Here is a 24,684-nt window from a genome sequence, read left to right on the forward strand (position 1 = left end):
TTATTCTTAATACCTTCCACAGAGCATCTCTATCAACTCTATCATATGCCTTCTCCAGATCCATAAATGCTACATACAAATCCATTTGCTTTTCTAAGTATTTCTCACATACATTCTTCAAAGCAAACACCTGATCCACACATCCTCTACCACTTCTGAAATCACACTGCTCTTCCCCAATCTGATGCTCTGTACATGCCTTCACCCTCTCAATCAATATCCTCCCATATAATTTACCAGGAATACTCAACAAACTTATACCTCTGTAATTTGAGCACTCACTCTTATCCCCTTTGCCTTTGTACAATGGCACTATGCACGCATTCCGCCAATCCTCAGGCACCTCACAATGAGTCATACATACATTAAATAACCTTACCAACCAGTCAACAATACAGTCACCCCTTTTTTTAATAAATTCCACTGCAATACCATCCAAACCTGCTGCCTTCCTGGCTTTCATCTTCCGCAAAGCTTTTACTACCTCTTCTCTGTTTACCAAATCATATATATATATATATATATATATATATATATATATATATATATATATATATATATATATATATATATCTAGTTTTGGAAAGAGGGGCAAGTATGAAGTCTGTTGGGGATGAGAGAGCTTGGGAAGTGAGTCAGTTGTTGTTCGCTGATGATACAGCCCTGGTGGCTGATTCATGTGAGAAACTGCAGAAGCTGGTGACTGAGTTTGGTAAAGTGTGTGAAAGAAGAAAGTTAAGAGTAAATGTGAATAAGAGCAAGGTAATTAGGTACAGTAGGTTTGAGGGTCAAGTCATTTGGGAAGTAAGTTTGAATGGAGAAAAACTGGAGGAAGTAAAGTGTTTTAGATATCTGGGAGTGGATCTGGCAGCGGATGGAACCATGGAAGCGGAAGTGGATCATAGGGTGGGGGAGGGGGCGAAAATCCTGGGAGCCTTGAAGAATGTGTGGAAGTCGAGAACATTATCTCGGAAAGCAAAAATGGGTATGTTTGAAGGAATAGTGGTTCCAACAATGTTGTATGGTTGCGAGGCGTGGGCTATGGATAGAGTTGTGCGCAGGAGGATGGATGTGCTGGAAATGAGATGTTTGAGGACAATGTGTGGTGTGAGGTGGTTTGATCGAGTAAGTAACGTAAGGGTCAGAGAGATGTGTGGAAATAAAAAGAGCGTGGTTTGGGCACATGGAGAGAATGAGTGAGGAAAGATTGACCAAGAGGATATATGTATCGGAGGTGGAGGGAACGAGGAGAAGTGGGAGTCCAAATTGGAGGTGGAAAGATGGAGTGAAAAAGATTTTGTGTGATCAGGGCCTGAACATGCAGGAGGGTGAAAGGAGGGCAAGGAATAGAGTGAATTGGATCGATGTGGTATACCGGGGTTGACGTGCTGTCAGTGGATAGAATCAGGGCATGTGAAGCGTCTGGGGTAAACCATGGAAAGCTGTGTAGGTATGTATATTTGCGTGTGTGGACGTATGTATATACATGTGTATGGGGGTGGGTTGGGCCATTTCTTTCGTCTGTTTCCTTGCGCTACCTCGCAAATGCGGGAGACCGACAAAGCAAGAAAATATATATATATATATATATATATATATATATATATATATATATATATATATATATATATATAAATATTTATATATAAATATATATATATTTATATATATATATATAAATATATATATATTATATATAAATATATATATATTTATCCCTGGGGATAGGGGAGAAAGAATACTTCCCACGTATTCCCTGCGTGTCGTAGAAGGCGACTAAAAGGGAAGGGAGCGGGGGGCTGGAAATCCTCCCCTCTCGTTTTTTTTTAATTTTCCAAAAGAAGGAACAGAGAAGGGGGCCAGGTGAGGATATTCCCTCAAAGGCCCAGTCCTCTGTTCTTAACGCTACCTCGCTATCGCGGGAAATGTCGAATAGTATGAAAAAAAAAAAAAATATATATATATATATATATATATATATATATATATATATATATATATATATATATATATATATATATATATATATAAAAGGCTATACCATTGGATATTTCTTGATTTTTTTCTCAAAAAATAGATTTTTTTTGAAAATTTCAGGATAGATGTTTTTAAGGGTATTGAATAAGGATTTATGGTGAAAATCTAAATATTCATATAATTAGTGGAGTAATTAGCTTATGAATTTTATGATTAGTCCAGGTGCTAATTAAACGGTTAATACTATGAACTACAGTCTTTTGACTCCAAATACTCAATCACCATAAAAAATAACAAGTATACACAGATTTTCATTAAAATGTGAGGAAGTTGAAATTCTGAGCAAAAAAAATGCAGGGTCTATATAGCCTTGGATTTTTCTTGATTTTTTTCAAAAAAATAGATTTTCTTGAAAATTTCAGCATATATGCTTTTAAGAATATTGAATAAGGATTTGTGGTCAAAATTTAAATATTCATGTAAGTAGTCGAGTAATTAGCATATGAATTTTATTATAATTAGTCCAGGTGCTAATTAAACGATTAGTATTACGAATTACAGATTTTTGACTCAAAATACTTAATCACCATATTGAATAACATCTATACACAGATTTTCATTAAAACCTGAGGAACTTGAAAATCTAAGCAAAAAAATGCAATGCCAGGCCTTGGATTTTTCTTGATATTTTGAAAAGATAGATTTTCTTGAAAATTTTAGCATAGATGCTTTTAAGGATATTGAATAAGGATTTGTGGTGAAAATCTAAATATTCACATAATTATTCGAGTAATTAGAATATGAATTTTATCATGATTAGTCGAGGTGCTAATTAAACGGTTAATATTATGAATTACAGTCTTTTGACTCCAAATACTCAATCACCATAAGAAATAACATGTATTCACAGATTTTCATTAAAATATGGGGAAGTTGAGATTCTGAGCAAAAAGAAAAAAAAAAAATGCAAGGTTATATCGCCTTGGATTTTTCTTGATTTTTTTTGAAAAAATAGGTTTTCTTGAAAATTTCAGCATAGATGCTTTTAAGGATATTGAATAAGGATTTTTGGTCAAAATCTAATTTTTTTTTTTTTTTTTTTTGCTTTGTTGCTGTCTCCCGCATTTGCGAGGTAGCGCAAGGAAACAGACGAAAGAAATGGCCCAACCCACCCCATACACATGTATATACATACGTCCACACATGCAAATATACATACCTACACAGCTTTCCATGGTTTACCCCAGACACTTCACATGCCCTGATTCAATCCCCTGACAGCACGTCAACCCTGGTATACCACATCGATCCAATTCACTCTACTCCTTGCCCTCCTTTCACCCTCCTGCATGTTCAGGCCCCGATCACACAAAATCTTTTTCACTCCATCTTTCCACCTCCAATTTGGTCTCCCACTTCTCTTCATTCCCCCCCACCTCCGACACATATATCCTCTTGGTCAATCTTTCCTCACTCATTCTCTCCATGTGCCCAAACCATTTCAAAACACCCTCTTCTGCTCTCTCAACCACGCTCTTTTTATTTCCACACATCTCTCTTACCCTTACGTTACTTACTCGATCAAACCACCTCACACCACACATTGTCCTCAAACATCTCATTTCCAGCAAATCCATCCTCCTGTGCACAACTCTGTCCATAGCCCACGCCTCGCTACCATACCACATTGTTAGAACCACTATTCCTTCAAACATACCCATTTTTGCTTTCCGAGATAATGTTCTCGACTTCCACACATTCTTCAAGGCCCCAGAATTTTCGCCCCCTCCCACACCCTATGATCCACTTCCGCTTCCATGGTTCCATCCGCTGCCAGATCCACTCCCAGATATCTAAAACACTTTACTTCCTCCAGTTTTTCTCCATTCAAACTTACCTCCCAATTGACTTGACCCTCAACCCTACTGTACCTAATTACCTTGCTCTTATTCACATTTACTCTTAACTTTCTTCTTTCACACACTTTACCAAACTCAGTCACCAGCTTCTGCAGTTTCTCACATGAATCAGCCACCAGCGCTGTATCATCAGCGAACAACAACTGACTCGCTTCCCAAGCTCTCTCATCCCCAACAGACTTCATACTTGCCCCTCTTTCCAAAACTCTTGCATTTACCTCCCTAACAACCCCATCCATAAACATATTAAACAACCATGGAGACATCACACACCCCTGCCGCAAACGTGTTTCTAAAATGGGAAACAGATATATATATATATATATATATATATATATATATATATATATATATATATATATATATATATATATGTAGGTTTGCGGCAGGGGTGTGTGATGTCTCCATGGTTGTTTAATTGATTTGTTTATGGATGGGGTTGTTAGGGAGGTAAATGCAAGAGTTTTGGAAAGAGGGGCAAGTATGAAGTCTGTTGGGGATGAGAGAGCTTGGGAAGTGAGTCAGTTGTTGTTCGCTGATGATACAGCGCTGGTGGCGGATTCATGTGAGAAACTGCAGAAGCTGGTGACGGAGTTTGGTAAAGTGTGTGGAAGAAGAAAGTTAAGAGTAAATGTCAATAAGAGCAAGGTTATTAGGTACAGTAGGGTTGAGGGTCAAGTCAATTGGGAGGTGAGTTTGAATGGTGAGAGGCTGGAGGAAGTGAAGTGTTTTAGATATCTGGGAGTGGATCTGTCAGCGGATGGAACCATGGAAGCGGAAGTGGATCATAGGGTGGGGGAGGGGGCGAAAATTTTGGGAGCCTTGAAAAATGTGTGGAAGTCGAGAACATTATCCCGGAAAGCAAAAATGGGTATGTTTGAAGGAATAGTAGTTCCAACAATGTTGTATGGTTGCGAGGCGTGGGCTATGGATAGAGTTGTGCGTAGGAGGATGGATGTGCTGGAAATGAGATGTTTGAGGACAATGTGTGGTGTGAGGTGGTTTGATCGAGTAAGTAACGTAAGGGTAAGAGAGATGTGTGGAAATAAAAAGAGCGTGGTTGAGAGAGCAGAAGAGGGTGTTTTGAAGTGGTTTGGGCACATGGAGAGAATGAGTGAGGAAAGATTGACCAAGAGGATATATGTGTCGGAGGTGGAGGGAACGAGGAGAAGAGGGAGACCAAATTGGAGGTGGAAAGATGGAGTGAAAAGGATTTTGTGTGATCGGGGCCTGAACATGCAGGAGGGTGAAAGGAGGGCAAGGAATAGAGTGAATTGGAGCGATGTGGTATACAGGGGTTGACGTGCTGTCAGTGGATTGAATCAAGGCATGTGAAGCGTCTGGGGTAAACCATGGAAAGCTGTGTAGGTATGTATATTTGCGTGTGTGGACGTGTGTATGTACATGTGTATGGGGGGGGTTGGGCCATTTTTTTCGTCTGTTTCCTTGCGCTACCTCGCAAACGCGGGAGACAGCGACAAAGTATAAAAAAAAAAAAAAAAAAAAAAAAATATATATATATATATAAGGCTATACTGTTGGATATTTCTTGATTTTTTTCTCAAAAAATAAATTTTTTTTGAAAATTTCAGGGTAGATGTTTTTAAGGATATTGAATAAGGATTTATGGTGAAAATCTAAATATTCTTATAATTAGTGGAGTAATTAGCTTATGAATTTTATGATTAGTCCAGGTGCTAATTAAACGGTTAATATTATGAATTACAGTCTTTTGACTCCAAATACTCAATCACCATAAAAAATAACATGTATACACAGATTTTCATTAAAATCTGAGGAAGTTGAAATTCTGAGCAAAAAAAAATGCAGGGTCTATATAGCCTTGGATTTTTTTGATATTTTTCAAAAAATAGATTTTCTTGAAAATTTCAGCATATATGCTTTTAAGAATATTGAATAAGGATTTGTGGTCAAAATCTAAATATTCATGTAAGTAGTCGAGTAATTAGCTTATGAATTTTATTATAATTAGTCCAGGTGCTAATTAAACGATTAGTATTACGAATTACAGATTTTTGACTCAAAATACTTAATCACCATATAGAATAACATCTATACACAGATTTTCATTAAAACCTGAGGAACTTGAAAATCTCAGCAAAAAGAAAAAAAAAAATGCAAGGCTATATCGCCTTGGATTTTTCTTGATTTTTTGAAAAAATAGGTTTTCTTGAAAATTTCAGCATAGATGCTTTTAAGGATATTGAATAAGGATTTTTGGTCAAAATCTAATTTTTTTTTTTTTTTTTGCTTTGTCGCTGTCTCCCGCGTTTGCGAGGTAGCGCAAGGAAACAGACGAAAGAAATGGCCCAACCCACCCCATACACATGTATATACATACGTCCACACACGCGAATATACATACCTACACAGCTTTCCATGGTTTACCCCAGACGCTTCACATGCCCTGATTCAATCCACTGACAGCACGTCAACCCCGGTATACCACATCGATCCAATTCACTCTATTCCTTGCCCTCCTTTCACCCTCCTGCATGTTCAGGCCCCGATCACACAAAATCTTTTTCACTCCATCTTTCCACCTCCAATTTGGTCTCCCACTTCTCCTCGTTCCCTCCACCTCCGACACATATATCCTCTTGGTCAATCTTTCCTCACTCATTCTCTCCATGTGCCCAAACCATTTCAAAACACCCTCTTCTGCTCTCTCAACCACGCTCTTTTTATTTCCACACATCTCTCTTACCCTTACGTTACTTACTCGATCAAACCACCTCACACCACACATTGTCCTCAAACATCTCATTTCCAGCACATCCATCCTCCTGCACACAACTCTATCCATAGCCCACGCCTCGCAACCATACAACATTGTTGGAACCACTATTCCTTCAAACATACCCATTTTTGCTTTCCGAGATAATGTTCTCGACTTCCACACATTCTTCAAGGCCCCAGAATTTTCGCCCCCTCCCCCACCCCATGATCCACTTCCGCTTCCATGGTTCCATCTGCTGCCAGATCCACTCCCAGATATCTAAAACACTTTACTTCCTCCAGTTTTTCTCCATTCAAACTTACCTCCCAATTGACTAGACCCTCAACCCTACTGTACCTAATAACCTTCACATTTACTCTTAACTTTCTTCTTCCACACACTTTACCAAACTCAGTCACCAGCTTCTGCAGTTTCACACATGAATCCGCCACCAGCGCTGTGTCATCAGCGAACAACAACTGACTCACTTCCCAAGCTCTCTCATCCCCAACAGACTTCATACTTGCCCCTCTTTCCAAAACTCTTGCATTTACCTCCCTAACAACCCCATCCATAAACAAATTAAACAACCATGGAGACATCACACACCCCTGCCGCAAACCTACATTCACTGAGAACCAATCACTTTCCTCTCTTCCTACACGTACACATGCCTTACATCCTCGATAAAAACTTTTCACTGCTTCTAACAACTTTCCTCCCACACCATATATTCTTAATACCTTCCACAGAGCATCTCTATCAACTCTATCATATGCCTTCTCCAGATCCATAAAAGCTACATACAAATCCATTTGCTTTTCTAAGTATTTCTCACATACATTCTTCAAAGCAAACACCTGATCCACACATCCTCTACCACTTCTGAAACCACACTGCTCTTCCCCAATCTGATGCTCTGTACATGCCTTCACCCTCTCAATCAATACCCTCGCATATAATTTACCAGGAATACTCAACAAACTTATACCTCTGTAATTTGAGCACTCACTCTTATCCCCTTTGCCTTTGTACAATGGCACTATGCACGCATTCCGCCAATCCTTAGGCACCTCACCATGAGTCATACATACATTAAATAACCTTACCAACCAGTCAACAATACAGTCACCCCCTTTTTTAATAAATTCCACTGCAATACCATCCAAACCTGCTGCCTTGCCGGCTTTCATCTTCCGCAAAGCTTTCACGACCTCTTCTCTGTTTACCAAATCATTTTCCCTAACCCTCTCACTTTGCACACCACCTCGACCAAAACACCCTATATCTGCCACTCTATCATCAAACACATTCAACAAACCTTCGAAATACTCACTCCATCTCCTTCTCACATCACCACTAATTGTTATCACCTCCCCATTTGCGCCCTTCACTGAAGTTCCCATTTGCTCCCTTGTCTTACGCACTTTATTTACCTCCTTCCAGAACATCTTTTTATTCTCCCTAAAATTTAATGATACTCTCTCACCCCAACTCTCATTTGCCCTTTTTTTCACCTCTTGCACCTTTCTCTTGACCTCCTGTCTCTTTCTTTTATACATCTCCCACTCAATTGCATTTTTTCCCTGCAAAAATCGTCCAAATGCCTCTCTCTTCTCTTTCACTAATACTCTTACTTCTTCATCCCACCACTCACTACCCTTTCTAATCAACCCACCTCCCACTCTTCTCATGCCACAAGCATCTTTTGCGCAATCCATCACTGATTCCCTAAATACATCCCATTCCTCCCCCACTCCCCTTACTTCCATTGTTCTCACCTTTTTCCATTCTGTCCTCAGTCTCTCCTGGTACTTCCTCACACAGGTCTCCTTCTCAAGCTCACTTACTCTCACCACCCTTTTCACCCCAACATTCACTCTTCTTTTCTGAAAACCCATACAAATCTTCACCTTAGCCTCCACAAGATAATGATCAGACATCCCTCCAGTTGCACCTCTCAGCACATTAACATCCAAAAGTCTCTCTTTCGCACGCCTGTCAATTAACACGTAATCCAATAACGCTCTCTGGCCATCTCTCCTACTTACATAAGTATACTTATGTATATCTCGCTTTTTAAACCAGGTATTCCCAATCATCAGTCCTTTTTCAGCACATAAATCAAAAAAATCAAGAAAAATCTAAGGCTATAATTAACCTTGCACTTTTTTTGCTCAGAATTTCAACTTCCCCAGATTTTAATGAAAATCTGTGTATAGATGTTATTCTGCATTTATGTGCAGAATAACATCTATACACAGATTTTCATTAAAATCTGGGGAAGTTGAAATTCTGAGCAAAAAAAGTGCATGGTTAATTATAGCCTTAGATTTTTCTTGATTTTTTCTGAATGATTAAATTTTCTTGAAAATTTCATGATTGTAACTTTTATGTATGCTGAATAAAAATCTGTGGCCAAAATCTAAAAGTTTGTATAATTAGTTGAGTAATTAGCGTATGATTATCATAATTACTCCTGGTGGTAATTAAACCGTTATTTGTACGAATTACAGTGTGTTGACTCCAAATAATTAATCATTACATAGAAAAACATCTGTGCACAGATTTTTATTAAAATCTGAGGCAGTTGAAATTCGGAGCAAAAAAAATGCAAGGCTATTATATTATAGCCTTGGATTTTTTTTTTTGAAAAAATAGATTTTCTTGAATATTTTAGCACAGATCCTTTTAAGGATATTGAACAAGGATTTGTAGTCAAAATTTAAATATTCATATAATTAGTCGAGTAATTAGCATATGAATTGTTATAATTAGTCCAGGTGCTAATTAAATGGCTAATATTATGAATTACAGTCTTTTGACTCCAAATACTTAATCAGCGTAAAAAATAACATATATACACCGATTTTCATTAAAATCTGAGGAAGTTGAAAATCTGAGAAAAAAAAATGTAAGGATTTTTCTTGAATTTTTTGAAAGCTTAAATTTTCTTGAAAATTTCACCAGTGAAACTTTTATGTATGCTGAATAACAATCCGTGGTCAAAATCTAAAAAGATTGTATAATTAGTCAAGTAATTAGCGTATGAATATTATTATAATTAGTCCAGGTGTTAATTAAACCATTAATATTACGAATTACTGTCTTTTGACTCCAAATAATTAATCACCATATAGAATAACACATATACTCAGATTTTTATTAAAATCTGAGGAAGTTGAAATTCTGGATTTTTCTTGATTTTGAAAAAATAGATTTTCTTGAAAATTTCAGCATGGATGCTTTTAAGGATATTGAGTAAGGATTTGTGGTCAAAATCTAAATATTCATATGATTAGTTGAGTAATTAGCATATGAATTTTATTATAATTAATGCAGATGCTAATTAAAGGGTTAATATTATGAAATACAGTCTATTGACTCCAAATACTTGATCATCATAAAAAATAACATCTATACACAGATTTTCATTAAAATCTGAGGAAGTTGAAAATCTGAGCAAAAAAATGCAATCAAAGGCAATGCCTTTGATTTTTCTTAATTTTTTTGAAAAAGTGGATTTTTTTGAAAATTTCAGTATTGATGGATTTACGTATGCTGAATATGAATCTATGGTGAAAACCGAAAAATTCGTGTAATTAGTCGAGTAATTAGCATATTGATATAATTAATCCAAGTGGTAATTAAAGGCTTAATAGTATGAAATGGAATATTGTGACTCGAAATAATTAGCATATAGAGTAACATCTTTACCCAAATTTCCATTGAAATCCGATGTTGAAAATATGATAAAAAAGATCAAGGCCTTGGACTTTTCTTGATTATTTTTGAAGGTATCGATTTACTTGAAAATATCAGCATAGATGGTTTTAAGGATGCTAAATAGGAATCTTTGATCAAAACCTAAAAAATCATGTAATCAGGCGAGTAATTAGCATATGGATATTATTTTTAATCCAAGTGGTAATTAAAGGCTTAATATACAAAACGCAGTCATTTGACTCTAAATACTTAATTAGCATATAGAATAACACCTATACCCAGATTTTCATTAAAATCTGAAGAAATTGAAAAATTGAGCAAAATGCAGGTATAACCTTGGATTTTTCATGATTTTTTTTGAAAGTATAGATTTTCTTGAAAATTTCAGTGTAAATGCTTTTACATATGCTGCATAAGAATCTGTTGTAGAAACATAAATTTATGTAATTAGGCGAGTAATTAGCTTATGAATATTATTATCATTAATCCAAGTGGAAACTAAATGCTTAATTTATATTTGAAATACGTATTGAGCATAGGAGTTAACATCTGTAGTGAAATTTCCATTAAAATCTTGAGGACCTGCAAAATTGAGCAATATGATGGTTTATTACCTGGCATTTTTATGATTTTTTTTATCGATTTTCTTTAAAATGTCACCATAGGTGACATTGTTTTTTTTTTTTATTTTAAATTCGTATTCAGTATAAGGATTAACTTCTAAATTGTGATTTTCACTACAATCTGAAGGACTTGCAAAATTGAGCAAAATGCTGGGGTATTACCAGGCATTTTTCTTCTTTTTTTAGTTCGATTTTCTCTAAAATATCACCATATGTGCTATTGTGTTGAATCCAAATCTAGACCCAAAAGAGTAATTCTAGGCTAATTAGTCAAGTAATTAGCATATGAATTTCAGTATGATTAACCCAAGTTGATAGATTCATGAAATACCAATTTTTTATTTCAAATTCCTTTTCAGCATAAATAACTTTTGAATTGAGATTTTCATTAACATCTGAAGCACTTGCATGATTTTCATTAAAATCTGGAGCACTTGCAAATTTAAGCAAAATGCTGGCATTTTTATTAATTGTTTTTTAAGAATTCAATTTTTTTTGTAATTTCACCATAGGTGCTATTGATTGTGCTGAATCTGAATATGAGAACCAAAAAGTCATTCTAGGCTAATTAGTCAGAGTAATTAGCATATGAATATTTATATAATTAACCCGTCATTAAAATTGGCAGATTCTCGAAATACCTATTTTTTATTTCAAATTCATATTCAGCATAATAATTAACTTCTAAACTGAGTTTTTCATTAAATCTGAAGTACTTGCAAAATTGAGCAAAATGCGGGGATATTACCTGGCATTTTTCATTTTTTTGAAAAATTCTATTTTCTTTAATATCTCACCATAGGTGCTATTAATTGTGCTGAATCCTAATGTATACCAAAAGAAATAATTCTAGGCTAATTTGTCAAGTAATTAGCATATGAATTTTTATGTAATCACCCCAAGTGTAATTAACATGGCAGATTCTCGAAATAACAATTTTTTTATTTGCAATACATATTCAGCACAGATATCAACATCTATACTGAGATTCGATTTTCTTTAAAATCTCACCATAGGTGCTATTTAGTGTGTTGAATCCGAATCTAGAACCAAAAAAGTAATTCTAGGCTAATTACCTGGCATTTTTCATTTTTTTGAAAAATTCTATTTTCTTTAATATCTCACCATAGGTGCTATTAATTGTGCTGAATCCTAATGTATACCAAAAGAAATAATTCTAGGCTAATTTGTCAAGTAATTAGCATATGAATTTTTATGTAATCACCCCAAGTGTAATTAACATGGCAGATTCTCGAAATACCAATTTTTTTATTTGCAATACGTATTCAGCACAGATATCAACATCTATACTGAGATTCGATTTTCTTTAAAATCTCACCATAGGTGCTATTTAGTGTGTTGAATCCGAATCTAGAACCAAAAAAGTAATTCTAGGCTAATTAGTCAAGTGATTAGCATATGGTTAATAATATAATTAACCCAAGTGTCATTAACATTGACAGACTTTCGAAATAGCGATTTTTATTTCAAATGCGTAATCAGCATAAGAAGTAACCTCTAAATTGAGATTTTCATTAAAATCTGGAGCTCTTGCAAAATGAAGGAAAATACTGGTCATTTTTTATTAATAAATTTTTTTTGAAATATTCGATTTTCTTTCAAGTTTCACCATAAGTGCTTTTAAGTGTACGTGTGCTGAATGCGAATTTGAGAGAAACTGTAATTATGGGCTAATTAGTTAAGCAATTATCATATAAAAGTTATCATAATTAACCTGAGTGTGGTTAACATTCACCAGTTTAGTGATATGCCCCCCTTTTTTACTTGAGCAAATTCTATTTTTTTTTTTTAAATTTTGGACTTCAATCAAAATCTCAGCATATGTTTATTAAGTATACCTAATTAGGATTTGTTGTCAAAACTTTATATTTACGGTAATTTGTCAACTAATTTGTAATTTTGATTAATATTAGTAGCCCAAAATTTAATTTGAAACTCAACATTGAGTTATTTTTATTCCAAAAATTTGTTTTGCATGAGGGATAACTGAACACAACTGAGTGATTTTTATCCCAAATACTATTCTGTATGAGGAATAATGGCAACATTGAGATTTTTAAGAAAACCTGAAGCACTTGCAAATTTAAGGAATTGCAAAGCTATTGTCATGCATTATTTCTTTATTTGAATTTATTCAATACTCTGAATAAGACTCTTTTCAAAAGCATATTTAGGCTGTTTGTTCAAGTAATTCGTAAATGAATATTAGTACAGTTATCTCAATTATCATTATGTTCAATTGCATGAAAGTTGTTCACCCAAATTCTTATTCAACGTTGTGAATAACATCTGTATTGAGATTTTGATTAAAATGTAAAGTACTTGTAAATTTTAGGAAAATGCATAGTCCTTGATTTTTTGGAAAATTTATTTTCAAAATCTCACCTAAAGTGGTAAAAGGTTGCTGAATGAGGATCTTTAGTCAAATACTTATATTTAGGTTAATTAGTCAAGTAATCAGCAAATGAATATTAATATATTTGTGAATATTAATATATTTGTGAATCGTATTGTTCAGCATGGGGAATGACGGCTGTATGGCAGTTTTAATTAATATCTGAAGTATATGCAAATTTCAGCAAAATTTATTTTCAAACTTTGTAAGTAGCACGGGTCTATTAAGGATGTGTGTGTATGTAGGGAGGGACGATTGTTGGAACCTACCATATATGAAAAAGTTTCTCTAGACTTTGAGTTAAGATGTCTTTTGGTTATTACAGTGTGGAGAAGGTGTCAGTGGTGGTGACATAGTGGTGGTGGCCGCCAGAGCCGGACCAAACGCTTGCTGGCACCCGGCCTGCTTCAGTTGCCATGTCTGCAGGGAACTCCTCGTCGACCTCATTTACTTCTGGAAGGACGCGCATCTTTACTGTGGCAGGCACCACGCAGAGACACTGAAACCGAGGTGTGCAGCTTGCGACGAGGTGAGTTCAGGTTATCATGTAATGTCGAAAGCCGAATTTGAAATTTCCTAGTTCTTTTTACAGTTTTTACAGGTTAGATTTCTTGATATCAAGGAAATTAATAAAGGGGATCTTTTTTTATCCTTTTTTTCTGAAGAATTTCATTATGAAATTACAAAGAAGATTTAGTCTAATCCCTTCCATAAAAGCCACAAAGGGTAAAGTTTTACTCACCTGAAATTAGTCTTGTAGTTTGCTGTTAGAAATATTTATCTTTGAAGTCATTTTCCTCAAGTTACATATACCTGTTGAGGGCATTTGGCCTGAAAAAGACAACCAAAATAATGTAAGATAGCTAAATTATTTTTAGTAAAACATTAAAATCCATAGCAGGTCCTTATCTAAGACATATGTATTTAAGGTTAAAATTTGTCTTAAAGCTGATTAAGTGATTATACCGTGTGTAGATGTGTGTATGTTAAACACACCTGGCAGAAATAAAGTCATGGTTGCTGTACTTCTTTTCTGCCAGTCTTGAAAGGCACAGCCTAGTAGATGCGTGTGGGGTTACTGGTGTAGACGACTGCTACATTCAGTGTGAAGGTGGTTTTGCAATATAGGGGAGTTTGTTGTTACCCTGGACAGTTAGGGAATATCGATTGAGTCTTAGATACAGCTCATCTGTGAAGTGTGTGGTGTTTCAGGAGCGGTGGTGTGTGTTTGGTGTCTACGGCGTAGGAAATCATCTTCCTGCACCCCCTCACATGTGAGCAAAGTATATCAACCAGACTGTGTGAAGATCGGTTGATTGAAGACCGCACGAGACTACGTTAGGCATGTTTATCGTGATTAGTAAGGAGGAAGGGCGTCCGTGAAGTGTTTGCAGGTCAAATCGTTGTGGACGGTTCTCTAGGAGGATGGAGACTTGGCAGCACATGGGAACTCGCTGTATCCCTTTTCTGTGATTGGTTGTTCTTACATGTGGAAAAAGAAATGGCTCATTGTTGGAGCATGTTTTTACCATATATATATATATATATATATATATATTATCCCTGGGGATAGGGGATTAAGAATACTTCCCACGTATTCCCTGCGTGTCGTAGAAGGCGACTAAAAGGGGAGGGAGCGGGGGGGGGGGCTGGAAATTCTCCCCTCTCGTTTTTTTTTTTTAATTTTCCAAAAGAAGGAACAGAGGGGGCCAGGTGCGGATATTCCAAAAAAGGCCCAGTCCTCTGTTCTTAATGCTACCTCGCTAATGCGGGAAATGGCGAATAGTTTCAAAGAAAGATATATATATATATATATATATATATATATATGGTAAGAAGTCTAAAATGAACAGTTTTTTTTCTACATGTATTAACACTTACATCATAGTTAAATAATACCAGTTTTGAAAAATTACCCCCCAAAATACTTGTAATTAAATATAGTAGCAGTTTTTCTATATATATATATATATATACAATCAGGTTAAAGCCAAACTTTGTTAAAATTATACAATATTTATTTGTTCAAAGTTTAAATATGGAGAAAACTTTATATAAATATATATACCAAGGTTAAAAACAAACATGGGGAAAAAATTTCACACTATATCAAAATTGAAGTGTAAACATAGATAAAATCTTATATATTCATTTAAAATGTAAACGTGAAGAAAACCTTCTACCAAGCATTATGACTTTGCTTCACCATCAGATCTACATCTGCAGTGGTAGCCAGCAGGAAGTCTTGCCTTATTCTTCTTTTTTATATATTGTACTCTTGTTTTTATCGAAGTCTTGACTTATTCTTCTTTTATATGTTGTACTCTTGTTTTTCTCTGTAATAGTAGCCGGAAAGAAATCTTGCCTTATTCTTCTTTTTATCTTGTGTACTCTTGTCTTTTATCTGTAGTAATAGCCGGGAAGAAGTCTTGCTTTACTCTTCTTTTTATGTTGTACTCTTGATTTTATCTGTAGTAGTATCCCGGAAGAAGTCTTGCTTTACTCTTGTTTCTATCTGTTGTTACGGACTACAAGGAGTCTTGCCTTAATCTTGTTTTTATCTTGTTTTTATCTGTAGTGGTAGCCGGGGAGTAGTTCTCCTTCACTCGTTTGTTTGTCGTGGTGGTCGAGGAGGAGTCTTCTTTACAGTCCCTTCAACAAAAATATTTTGATATGAGCGACTCCAGCATATATTGTGGTCGTGAGTCAAGTATTCCATTATGTGACCTCTCTTTACTCCTATATACATACTACATATATGTCAGCACTTACCTTCCTTATTGAAGCCTCCCAAACAACCACCTACCATACTTACCTAAGTTTCTAAACCCACCGTCCACCTAGTTGATCTTTCCTACGTAGACAGTAGGCCGTACGACCACCACTCTTCAGCTCCCTGTAGGAAACCTGTTACTCTCTCCCTACATCTGGTGCGCCTCTGTGGCCTACTTACTCTCTTCCCAGTTCTCTACTATCATTTTCCTGGCGTTCTCGTGTCTTCTCCTCTCCCACTATTCTGTTATCACGTACTCCCCAAACTCATTACTTCTTCCCTCTTTATTGTCAATTAACCTCATGTTAACACCGTAAAGTTTCTAAAGTTTTATCACCGTACATTTTCAGGAACATTGCACATTCATGACATTTCTTTGGAACCAATATTCTCCAGCCATTATCTACCGATCCTCAGGCCCAACCAAAGATTCCACAAGTGCAAAACATGTTCACGTTTCGTGGTCATGACTCCTGGTGGTGTCACTGTCACCAGTGACAGCTTCTTGTCTACCCGACAATGTTGTTACTGCTGCCACCTACGGCGTCTAATACCCATGCTGAGGTTATCTTCTATTCGTTTAGACTCCTTGTCTACGCCATACACCGCACTTTCCTCCTCCTCCCCTTACATAAACAAATTTCAGACTCCTAAACATCATTTAATCACATTCTCCCCTGTCACCATACCTTGCTAAGTTTTCGTTCCCTCTCTCATTATCCTCCCCTGCCGGATCTCTTTTCTTTCCCCTGTCTGATCAGTGTTCTTCCTCATCATGGTTCCTACCTCCTTCACCCTCGTTCCTCCCTGCCTCGTTTATCTCCTCCAGCTTAACATATCTTTACCATACGACTATACCGTCATCTCTCCCCTCCCCCACCTTAATCCCCCCTCCTGATGTAATTCCCTTGATATTATCACTTCTCTGTTTGTACTTCCATCCTTCTTCTCTCACCCCGCCTGTCCCCCGCACCCCCTATAATCGTGATGAATGGCCTGGGTGTGGCGGGGACCCTAAAGAGTTGTAATCCCAGTAACTGAGAAGATTATATCCCCAAGTCATCACACGGGCCGTGAGTGAAGTCCGTTCATTTAATCAAGCAGTCTAGCTAGGGCCTCCTCTGCTGCCACTGCCAAGGCTTCAAGACAGACAGATGCCCCTCTCAAGGGGATCCCTGGGGCAAAGGCCTCTCCCCTACAGAATCAGTTATCTTGCTGTTTACTAAGATGAAATTACTTTTTATATACTTTTCGAGTCAGAGTTGTGTGGAATACTTCTGTGAAATGAAATGGCCTTTGTTCAGGTGGTGGTTTTAACTAAGCTAAGAGAATGACTTGCTGATTCTGATGTATAGCTGCTCATGTACCCTGTCACGAAAGGCTGCACTGATGTGTTTCTCTAAAACTGTCGTGTTCCTGCTATAAAGTGCTCTTGACTCTCTACTTTAGTGTTTCTTACCACATCTGAGAAGTCCATTAGGGTCATCAATAAATCAGAAAATGGTATTATTCTCTGACTTGCTTCCCTTTCCAAACAGATGGTAAGACAACAGGTGTTAGGTGTGTGTGTGTGGGGGGGGTGTAGTAAAAGGCGTGGCTGCCCAAACGGGCATGACAGGGGAAGTTTCTATGAGGCGTGGGCCTCCAGACAGGCGTGGAAGAGGGTGCTATGAAGCTTGGGTCCCCGGACGGGCTAAGGAGGGGGTGCCAGGAGGCGTGGTTCCCCAGACAGGCATGTAAGAGGGACATTATATCGCCCGTTAACAGTAACAAGTTAATTAACGTCCGCGTCTCAAGAGTCGCACCTCCATTAACAGGATTAGCCAACGTCTTGCTCTCGTTATGTGGAGGGAGAAGTCACACTCACGGAGGAGGTCATCCTCGTGGTGTAGAAGACCTCTTTGTGAAATTGTTGACAAGATCTTAACCATGTTAATGAGACATATAACTTTTCTCTATTATCAGTAACTGAATTCATTCATACTCCTGATCACTAATGTTGGGCTACAAAATTCTCCAACATTATCTTCAATCCTTATTCTAACCTGCCATATTCCCCAGTTTGTCTGGATCACCTCTTTATGATGTAGTTCCTTCTCTTATACCAAACTTCCTTTTCCTCTACTTTATGTTTTACTGCCTCTTGCTCTTCCTACCAAATCTCACATCGTTCCCAACTACATTACCCCCACAATGGCATATAGTCAAAACTTCAGCTCATCTTGATTATCCAGTCTACAAAATTACTTTCTCAACACATAGTGACCACCAGATGCCCATGGAAATATTGCCCAAGTTCTCAATTAATATATCATAATGGATGCCCAAGGCAGGTCTAAATGAAGCGTACATAAACATCATGTTCCAACTTGCAAACCTGCCTCCTGGTGAAAATCCTTTACTCACCTCCATTCTTTTCCAGATCATCCTGGCGGACGAATGCACAGAAGCGGAGGGTCGTGCATGGCACATGAAGCACTTTGCTTGCTTCGAATGTGACCGTCAGCTGGGTGGCCAGAGGTATATCATGAGGGATGGACGACCCTTCTGTCTCCACTGCTTTGATGCCATGTTTGCTGAATACTGCGACACCTGCGGCGAGCCCATAGGGGTTGATCAAGGTTAGCCTACTGCACTGTGGATAAGGAAGGGAAGAAAATATGGTGGAATAAGGAAAAGTGGGATGACAGGAGAGAGAGGGGGTGGGGGTGAAAAAGAGTGAAGCAACAAAGGGACAATAAGGGAAAGAATGGAAGAACATCAAGAAAATAAGATGAGAATTATATAACCCCAGTGTGAGGGGATGTGACCATTCTCCGTCTGTTTCCTGGCGCTACCTCTCTGATGCAGGGAGTGGTGATGCTGTTTTCAGTGGAGCAGGTTAGCGCCAGAGATGGAGGAAGGCGAGTATGAAAATATACATGTGTATGCGTATGTATATGTATATATTGATATGTATATGTATGTATATGTTGATATGTATATGTATGTGTACGTATATATGTGTATATATGAGTGGATGGGTCTTTCTTTGTCTGTTTCCTTGTGCTACCGCACTAATGGGAAAACAGCAATCAAGTATAATAATAATAATAATAATAATAATAATAATAATAATAATAATAATAATGATAATGATTATAATAATAATAAGAATATATATTTCTCTTTACAGGTCAAATGACACATGAAGGTCAACATTGGCATGCCACTGAAGAATGTTTTTGCTGTCACACATGTCATGCTTCACTCTTGGGCCGACCCTTCCTACCAAGAAGAGGAGCCATCTTTTGTTCAATTGCTTGTAGCAAGGGTGAGCCTCCCACACCATCTGACAGCAATGCTAACACCCCAGTTGGATCCCAGGCGCCCCCACCACAGCCCAGACAAACCTCAAGCGTAGAGCGACGAGCCTCTTTATCTTATGATGCCTCAGATTCTACATTAACATCACCTCATGCCCCCAGACCTCCAAAGCACATTAACCATGATTCTACATCTGATCAGAGTGACACTACTTCACCGTTGCCTGGACGTAAGGGGATTAAATCACCTGTGCCAGAAATACAAGTGGTGTCTAAATCACCCAAAATGCGACGGCGGGCTTTGGCCACATCACCACTGATGGAAAATCCAGCTGAGACTGCTGAGGCAACAAGTCCTCGGTCACCTCACCTCACTAGAAAACCGTCCAGTGTTGCAGGTCCTCCGCCTCATATATCCAGAGAAAATTCCTTTCAGATTCGGGATTTAGAGAGACCGCGGCAGGGAACTCCACTTTCAAGAGAACCCTCTATGTCTGGTATCCATGGCATGCCTCAGCCAAATACTCACATATATGTACCTTTTGCCTCTAGTCCACGCTCACCGATGTCCAGTGCATCATTGGAAAATTCAGTACAGCAGCATCGACCCACTGAAAATGTTTCTTCTCCAGTATCACCTCATTCTCCTCGATCCCCTCGGCTACAGTCTGCACAATCTTTAAAACAAGACCCACTCAGACATCCACTGGATTCTTCTTGTGGTGATTCCCCACGTGGTCCTTCAGAGGCAGGGTCATCACATGTCCCTTCTGAGGTAGGTAGTTCACGTGCTGCCTCAGATATTGGCTCACCAAGACCCAGTCATCGGACTGTGGCTGCAGTAAGTAGTGAAGAGATAAGGGGACAAGGGCAGCCAAACCCTCTCATGCGTTCACCAAAAATGGGACGTAAGGCTTTACAGCTGCAGCAGTCTCCAAAGATGGGACGACGTGCATTAGAATTTCGAGGAACTGATGGAAGCACAGTGTCTTCATCTTGTCAGACAAGCCCTCACTCTCCTCCTTCCCAACCAAAACAACCTCTTACATCTACACCAACAGGTGAGACAGGGGAAAACATACCAGCAGAAAAGGTGGTGCAGCGTGGAGTTGAACTTGTTGGAGCTGGACTAGATCGTTTGGTGCTAGAGCGGTCCCTGGGTCGCATTCTTGCTGAGCAGGGAATCAATCTTTTACGGGAAGTCGCTGCCACAAGTTCACCAGGTACACTAGAAGCCCTTTTGCAGAACTCTGATGTATTATCAAGTGCTGCTCGTCGACAGCCACTGGACCTTTCTGCACTGTCTGACCTGAATTTGGAAGCACTGCTGGCATCACAAGAGGCCACCAGAGGACGTGCCTCCCCAGCACATGCATCAATGCCTGACTTGAGTCAGCATGGTGAATCTTCAGCTTCCACATCACCAACCAACACCCCAACCCCTGGTGCACCTAGAAAAAGCTCTCTCTCTTCTCGCCAAAAAGACAGACAAAATCGGTCAGTGAGATTTGACCCTGCACAAGTTGGAGGAGAAGCTGCTAATCGTCAAGATCCATCTCAAGATCCCCGTGATTCATCCTCATCATCATCATCTTCTGGGTCAGCACCCACTGCCTTAGAAGTTGCACCAGTTGCAGGTGCAGCTCCAGAGCGTCAGCATCATTCAAGATCCCATGGATCAAATGGGTTCCCAAGATCACGCTCATATTCAGGTTCTGCCCCTCCAGCTGCTGGTCAGACTCCTCGGAAAACACCATCAGCTCCAGGACTGGAAGAAGCCGAATGGGACAATGAATCTGTGTGTTCCACTTGTTCATCATCTTCTTCAGATGAATTTGATTATGAGCTACCTCCAAGAAGAGCTTATGGTGGCGTTCGTATAAGTTATGTGCCTAATGATGCTCTGGCTTATGCTAGACGCCAGGCTGGAGCCTCTCAAACACCAGGATCCCCATCTTCACGAAAGAAATTTGGAGAAAAGGATAAAAACTGTATCATTTCATGATGGTATCTGATACCAGTCCACCCCAGCTATGCAGCAGCCAAGTGCGCTTAGTAGTGACAGAGTAGTGCTCTGCGGGGCCAGGCCTGTGTCTTGCCTTGGTCCTGCGCTTTATTTTCCTGGCTGCAGAGCTGTCTACCTCGCGGCCCTGGTGGTCCTCTACCAGAGAGAGTGCCAACACAGGGCCTAGCCGCACCAGTATTGTTGGGCAGTGCCACACCCTCCTTAAGAACAACTCTCATGCTCATTAACTTTCTTAGCTCATAATTGTATATGAGATATGTTTAAGAAATCCAGCAGAATTATATTTTACAGTTAATGAGTGATAGAGTTAGTAACATGTATAGATTGTGACATTTTCATCACTGTACCATAGAAAAACATTTATGGAATATCTAACATGTCACATAACCTTTAAAGGGTCAGCCTGAACTCCACACATGTGATATATATCTAAATAAGAAAAGTAAATGATAAATAGAAACAAGTAGTGTGTGTGTGTGTGTGTGTGTGTGTGTGTGTGTGTGTGTGTGTGTGTACATTGTGCGTGTGCATATGAGACTAATGTATGACAACAGGTTCATTCCTCCTTCATGCCCATCGTCCCATCAGCATACTGACCCTGACTAGGATCGCGGCCCTAGTATTAAGTCACTTATAACTAGAGCCTGAATGAAGTGCCAAATTTGTCTTCCATGGCTTATTACAACTCCTTTACGTTAAAAGGTGGGTCTTGTAAAATATATGGGTATTATTGGAAATATTACGTGACTGAAATTTTCTCTTACAGGATACATGCAATCATTCCTGTCCAAAGTTTCTGTCCAGAACCTTCTATAAAAAGTGTATTCGATGGTAATAAATGGAGTAGTTTAACACTGACCTTTTGTGGGCTTTTCATGGTTGTTTTGTCCTAATGGAAAAAAACAATTGCATCTGGTGTTTGAATGGCTTGAATTGTATTTATGATAATGTTTTTCTACAGTATCATGAGGCTATATATTTCCCGGTTGATAGAGTTGCGGCTATGAATATATTAGCTTTGAAATGTCAATTTTACGGCTGATCTTCAATGTAATTCATTAAATGTCACTTGGGTCTAGACTGAGCATGAATATATATTTTTCCAGAAGATACAAATTCATTCAAATAATCAATGGTTAAATTATTCAAATTAAACATGCAATCAACTCTAACATTATTCATTCTTTACTGTAGAACCTCTTGATATTACATTTTAAGAACTGTTCAGCTGATATGTAGGATTTAAAAAGTTCATTAACACTTTTAATATTGGTTCAGTTTTATGTGTTGCAAAAAGTAAACAGTGCCAAAAACTAAAATTCCTCATCACAATTTCATTCTGTTCATACTGAAATATGTGAATCCATCACATACATAAGACATTTTGATTTACTGGTTTCAGCTTATTTTTGAGTCTAAATTCTGCTGTTAATTTTTTTAATTTTTTATTGCAAATCAACTTATATTCAAAATTTGTTAAACTTATAGGGGTATCAGTCATTATGGCTTTTATTTGATAATCTAACAAAAGCAACAATCGTTTATTCTTGAGAGTTTATACTGCACTTGTACAGGTTCATTCCAAATGGTTAATCAAATATCTATTCAGTCTTATAAATAGCTGTATCCTAAGAAAGAAAAGGCATTTCTCAAAAATGTTCCTTGAGGATTGGACCCCTGTATGTCATGGATGCCTGAATATTTTCTCAAAGGTGCTTTACACTATGCCATTCTAAGAGGCCCTCATAAACTCTGGGTGCCCATGGAAGATTAGACTACACTGGCATCCAGCCAGTACATTGACTGCTGTGACATGGACAATAGAGCTTTACTGTTTCTTATTTCTTAAATGTGTGTGACTAACTTGCAGTATTCAAATTTATTAGTTTTTATCTTTCTTGTGTCCTAATGCCATATTGCAGACTCATAATCGGGGTTTGATGCTACTTGTACCTTTGTCATTATAGTATATTACATAGTTGCAAATGTGATAAAACTGAAGTAAAACATGCCTATCAAACTCCGAGGGCTGTGCTTGTTTTGTCATTCGGGTGAAACAGCATCAAGTCCCACCTATATAATTACATGGCCTGTATGTGTTGTAGCAGGACCATAAAGCAGTTGTTCATATGTGGCACAAGTTATGATGTACTGCAACTCCTGTTTTCAGTATTTTTTGAAGTTATGTATAGAAGTGTCATAGATAATATGGCACTTATTAACGAGTGATGATAGTCACTCAGGCATTGTACATTTATGTATTTATTTTGATTGTTGTACATTGTAGTTTATGACTTTGTTTTTGTATGTTTGTAGAATACAGATGCGTTTATATATTGCTTTCACAGAATGTTCATATTGATTGTAACATACGAGATTGGTTTTTTGGTTAAGGGTTTGTACATACGATATATGAATAAAATTGTTTTCTGATTTCCTCCTCTTTCATGTCCATAGTCTTTCACTTTAACCTGGGTAATAATAATTCTTTTTATCAATACTTGTGATATTAGATGTTTGGGTAAACATCACGTGAAATCTTGCATCCAGGTCTATTCATTACCATACTACAGAAAACTTTCAGTTACATGGTAATACATTTAGTATACTGCTTTGCATTTTTTTCACTTTGGAGGTGGAGTTTTTAAACACGCATATCTTAAATACAGTAAAACCTCATATCTTAATTCACTCCTAATTACAGTACAAACTGCATGAGCTTTAACCAGCCAGTATTTTTCTATCACTCTTGGTCATTAGTCTCAGAAATGTGATTCATAGTACAATTAGTCATGGCCATTGTGATAAAAGCCAAATTTATTGCCCATACTTCAAAGCAAACATGACTGAGCCACTAAATTAGTAAGCTGTCTTATATTACTCAAAATTATGTAAAAATTGAAATAATTCAAGCCAAAATGTTCATATATACATGTACAATTAAATAAGGAATGAATGCACGAGAAGCTAAAGGAATTTAATTTAGTGAAATTTGAACACCTAAGTCACCTAGGGATATTACATGTAACAGTTGCTTGACTATAAAGACCAACCAGACAGGAAATTTAGGAAGACAGAGTTAAAGACTGGGGAGCAATTTTAAATGAAAAGCTACTATATGGAGAACTCGTTGATAAAGTATCAATTATTTTGTCAAAAAATAAGATGAATGATATGAA

General features: G+C 37.6%; 1 protein-coding gene and 1 long non-coding RNA gene across 7 annotated transcripts in view; one reads left to right on the forward strand and one right to left on the reverse strand.

Moving 5' to 3' along the window:
- The window catches only part of LOC139762727 (uncharacterized), a 664,138-nt gene extending 640,199 nt beyond the window's left edge, over window positions 1-23,939 (forward strand). For all 6 annotated transcript variants that reach the window (XM_071687768.1, XM_071687767.1, XM_071687769.1 and 3 more), the window contains 3 exons: window positions 13,727-13,930; window positions 18,597-18,795; window positions 19,350-23,939. In XM_071687768.1, the coding sequence (XP_071543869.1) occupies window positions 13,727-13,930; window positions 18,597-18,795; window positions 19,350-21,484 (2,538 nt within the window). In that variant the 3' untranslated portion in view covers window positions 21,485-23,939. The remainder of the gene's footprint in view (window positions 1-13,726; window positions 13,931-18,596; window positions 18,796-19,349) is intronic.
- The window catches only part of LOC139762728 (uncharacterized), a 33,873-nt gene continuing 24,245 nt past the window's right edge, over window positions 15,057-24,684 (reverse strand). Inside the window, exons 3-4 of the long non-coding RNA XR_011715814.1 lie at window positions 18,581-18,766; window positions 15,057-16,053 (exon numbers count right to left, since the gene is read on the reverse strand). This is a non-coding gene — a long non-coding RNA (uncharacterized lncRNA). The remainder of the gene's footprint in view (window positions 16,054-18,580; window positions 18,767-24,684) is intronic.

Source organism: Panulirus ornatus, chromosome 44 (genome assembly GCF_036320965.1).
Source record: "Panulirus ornatus isolate Po-2019 chromosome 44, ASM3632096v1, whole genome shotgun sequence".
Classification (NCBI taxonomy): domain Eukaryota; kingdom Metazoa; phylum Arthropoda; class Malacostraca; order Decapoda; family Palinuridae; genus Panulirus; species Panulirus ornatus.